The sequence below is a fragment of the Tetrahymena thermophila genome (assembly GCF_000189635.1).
Source record: "Tetrahymena thermophila SB210 genomic scaffold scf_8254053, whole genome shotgun sequence".
NCBI lineage: Eukaryota > Ciliophora > Oligohymenophorea > Hymenostomatida > Tetrahymenidae > Tetrahymena > Tetrahymena thermophila.
In genome coordinates, this window is record NW_002476034.1 from 1 (window position 1) to 3,763 (window position 3,763).

At 17.8% G+C, this 3,763-nt stretch overlaps 2 protein-coding genes across 2 annotated transcripts; one reads left to right on the forward strand and one right to left on the reverse strand. All coding sequences in view use genetic code 6, as the record gives it.

Moving 5' to 3' along the window:
- Window positions 1-5: 5 nt before the first annotated feature.
- TTHERM_002653319 (hypothetical protein) lies at window positions 6-476 on the forward strand (the record flags this gene model as incomplete). The annotated part of the gene is made up of 2 exons (XM_012800596.1): window positions 6-240; window positions 313-476. Coding segments are annotated over 2 exons (348 nt in total), but the record flags the coding sequence as incomplete, so codon positions are not given.
- A 616-nt stretch (window positions 477-1,092) lies between these two features.
- TTHERM_002653320 (hypothetical protein) lies at window positions 1,093-2,821 on the reverse strand (the record flags this gene model as incomplete). Its single annotated transcript, XM_012800597.1, has 5 exons — window positions 1,093-1,195; window positions 1,333-1,422; window positions 1,710-1,799; window positions 2,074-2,163; window positions 2,731-2,821. Coding segments are annotated over 5 exons (464 nt in total), but the record flags the coding sequence as incomplete, so codon positions are not given.
- Window positions 2,822-3,763: the final 942 nt, after the last annotated feature.

The window sequence follows — 3,763 nt, forward strand, 5'->3', positions numbered from 1 at the left end:
TGCAAAAACGATAAAAGTCTGAGGGGATAGAGGCTCTAAGTTAAAAACAGTAATAAATGATAGATAATTAGATCAGATAAGATCTTAGTATCTTAAATTTTATCAAAGATATGATCTTTTTAAAGAAAGCTGTTATGTTACTTTTAAGAAAAGATTAGTTAGCAGCACTAAATTTGATAGGATTTTCTACAAGTGCTTAAGAATTAGATTTTAAAAATATTCACTCAAATGCCTAACTAAGTAACTAATTAATTAATTATCTATCAAATTATTATAGATATATTATATTTATTAATATTAACATATAAAAAGAATAAAAATTAAGTTATTATGAGATGTAATATGCTATTATGTAATCTGAAAAATTGTAGCAGCATTAATTGGAAAAGTTTCTTAAGAGATGCCAAAATAATTAAAAAATAAATGATATCGATGAAAGAATTTTAAATTCTTTATTATAAAATTCAATTTTTTGATAGTCTTGTTTGTAGTTTATTTTTATAATTATGAATTTTTTATATAAAAATATTTATAATTTTATATTGTCTCTATGTAAAAGCAAAGATTTACTTTCAATTTTTATAAGTTATTTAAATATCTTTTTTATCATAACAGAACAAATTGATTGTCTTATATATTCAAATTAGTTAGAATTTTATTTAAAATTTTTTTAATTTTATAATGATTTATTTAATCCAATAAAAAGTAAATAAATAAATAAATACTTAAAGATACTTTTTTTATTAATAATCATCAGATATTTTATTTTTATTCTTTGATTTATTTGTAATTTTTTGCAAGATTTTAACCTAAGATTTCTTTATTTTTTATTTTAGTTTTTTGTTAATATTGCTATTCTCGGATAATTATTTCTGTAGTAGGAAATAAATATTTAGTAGAATAATAAATATTATTTAAAAAATTTAATGTATATTTAAAATAATAAAAAAAGGTATCGAAAGAGGTTTCGAACCTGAACTAACAAAAATATGGCACTTTTTTTTGAGCAAAAAGATACTTAGGGAATGCCTTAATTAATGAGCATTTACAGTATTTAATATTCAAATATATTTATAAATATTCATATTTTTTTCACAAAATTTTATTATATGTTATTTATAAGACGACTAATCTTTTTGATTTGAGGCACTCTGTTTTCAATTACTTTTAATTCTTCATTTGAGTCCATCTATTTCTTATAAATTAGGGTAAATTACAACAAAAAAATAAATAGAATAAAATATTTTATAAAAACACAATAAAAACAAAGAAAAATAAATAGTAAAAAAAGCCAATAAGAGTTAGTTATATTTTTAATTAAACTTTTTTTACTTAAAATTAAGTGTTAAATTTTAGATATTAGTGCACTTTCTTAAACCAGAACTTAAGCCTTTAGTATATTCATAATTAATAAAATAGGACCTTTTTAAATATTGAAGAAAAAATATTTTATTAATTAGTTAATTAAAAGGAAAAAAATGAAATCATAACAAATCAATTAAAATAAAAGCAAAAATTTAAAGTGAAAAATGAATTAAATTAACAAATAAATAAATAAAGAAAATATAAAAAAAAACACAAGCAGAATAAAAAAAAACCAAATCAAATAAAAGCTAATAAGTAAATAAATTAAAAGAGTTTGTTTTAGTGTTTTAAATTAATATTTTTTATCAAAAATATCACAATAAAAATAAATAAATTACTAAAACTCAAATATAAGTGTTAAATTTGAGAGTTTAGTGCATTTTCCTAAACCAGAGCATAAGTCTACTATACCTTCATCACGAATTTAATCGTCACTTTTTAAATATTCAAGATAAAATATATAACGAATTAGTTAGTTGGAAGAAAAAAATATGAAATAATAAGAAATGAATTAATAATAAAATAAAAAATTGAAAATGAAAAAATAACTTAAATTAACAATCTATCTAACATACAAACAAATTAAAAAAACAAGCATAATTAAAAAAAAATAAAAAAATAAAATAAAAAGCTTTTAAATAAATCATAAGAATAAGTTATATTGTATTAAATTCATTTTTATATTCAAAACAAATAAACTGTTTTTACTCAAGATAAAGTGTCAAATTTGAGAGATTAGTGCACTTTCCTAAACTAGAACCTAAGCTTGATGTACCTTATGGACCAATTAAATTGCTACTTCTTTAATATTGAAGAAAAAAATAAATATTTAATTAGTTAGTTAGTAAGAAGGAAAAAATAAAGAAAAAATATTAAATAATAAAAGCAATTGTTAAAAATAAAAAATGAATTATAGCAAGATGCCATTCAAAAATTCCGTCGTTTGCATGTGATTTATTATGAAATAGATTTATTAGTTATTTATTAAAAAATCTGATTTTTATATTTTATAATAGAATTAAAATTAATAATTTAATTTATTATAATTTCAAAAATAAATAATTTTTTTACATCAAAAAAAAAAATTTAAAAAAGAGTGTATTATATTTATTATTTATAGGCCAGAAGAATAGGCATGTATTAGATTAGATTAGATTCACTAAATTTTTGAATGGCATTTAGCTATAAATTAACAAACAAAAAAATAAATAAAAAAACAAAAAAACAAACACAATTAAAAAAAGAAAAATAAATTAAATTAAATTAAAAACTTTTAAATAAATTAAGAGTTAATTATATTGTTTTCTATTACTTTTTATGTTCAAAAAAAAAATATCATAATCAAAAAAATATAAACTTTTTTACATTAGATTAAGTGTCAAATTTGAGAGATTAGTCAAGTTTGGTAAAACAGAACCTAAGCCTGATACACCAATTGCACTTATTTTATTATTACCTTTTAAGTATTGAAGAATAAAAATATTGTTAATTAGTTAGTTAGAAAAAAAAAATGAAAGAAAAATATGAAATAATAAAAAATGAATTTATGAATAATAAATGCAAAAGTTGAAAATAAAAAAATGAGTTTTATTAAAAAACAAACAAACAATCCAAGAAAGAAAAAAAGAAAATACACAAGTACAATAATTAAAAATTTAAATAAATCAAATAAAAAGCTAATAAATAAATAAATAAATTAAAAGAGTTATTTAGTTATATTTTTTTCAACTCATTTTTATATTCAAAAATATCTTAATTCAAAATAAATAAATAAATAAATAAATAAACTGTTTTTACTAAAGATTAAGTGTCAAATTTGAGAGATTAGAGCAACTTTATATGCCAAAACCTAAGGCTAATACACCTTCATCATCAATTTAATTGTTACTTTTTAAATATTAAAGACAAAATATAGTTAATTAATTAATAAGTTAGAAGGAAAAAATGAAGAAAAAATATGAAATTATTAAAATGAATAGATAAGAAAAATAAAAATTGAATATGTAAAAATGAGTTAAATTAACAAAAAAGCAAATAAATAAATAAAAAAAATACAAATGATATTTTAAAAAAATAAATAAATCAAATAATAAGCTAATAAATAAGTAAAAAGAGTAAGTAATATTTTTTTCTACTAAATATTATGTTAAAAAATACTTGAAACAATATGAAACATTGCCAAGATCAATTGCCAAATTTGAGAGATTAGTGCACTTACCTAAACCAGAACCTAAGCCCTATGCACCTTCTAAACCGATTTTATTCATCCTTTTTAAATATAGAAGAAAAAAATTATTTAAAAAATTAGTTTGAAGGAAAAAATGAAATAATAAGAAATTAATTAATAATAAAATAAATAAATAAAAAATACTCAAGCAGATAAAAAAAAGAAAAATAA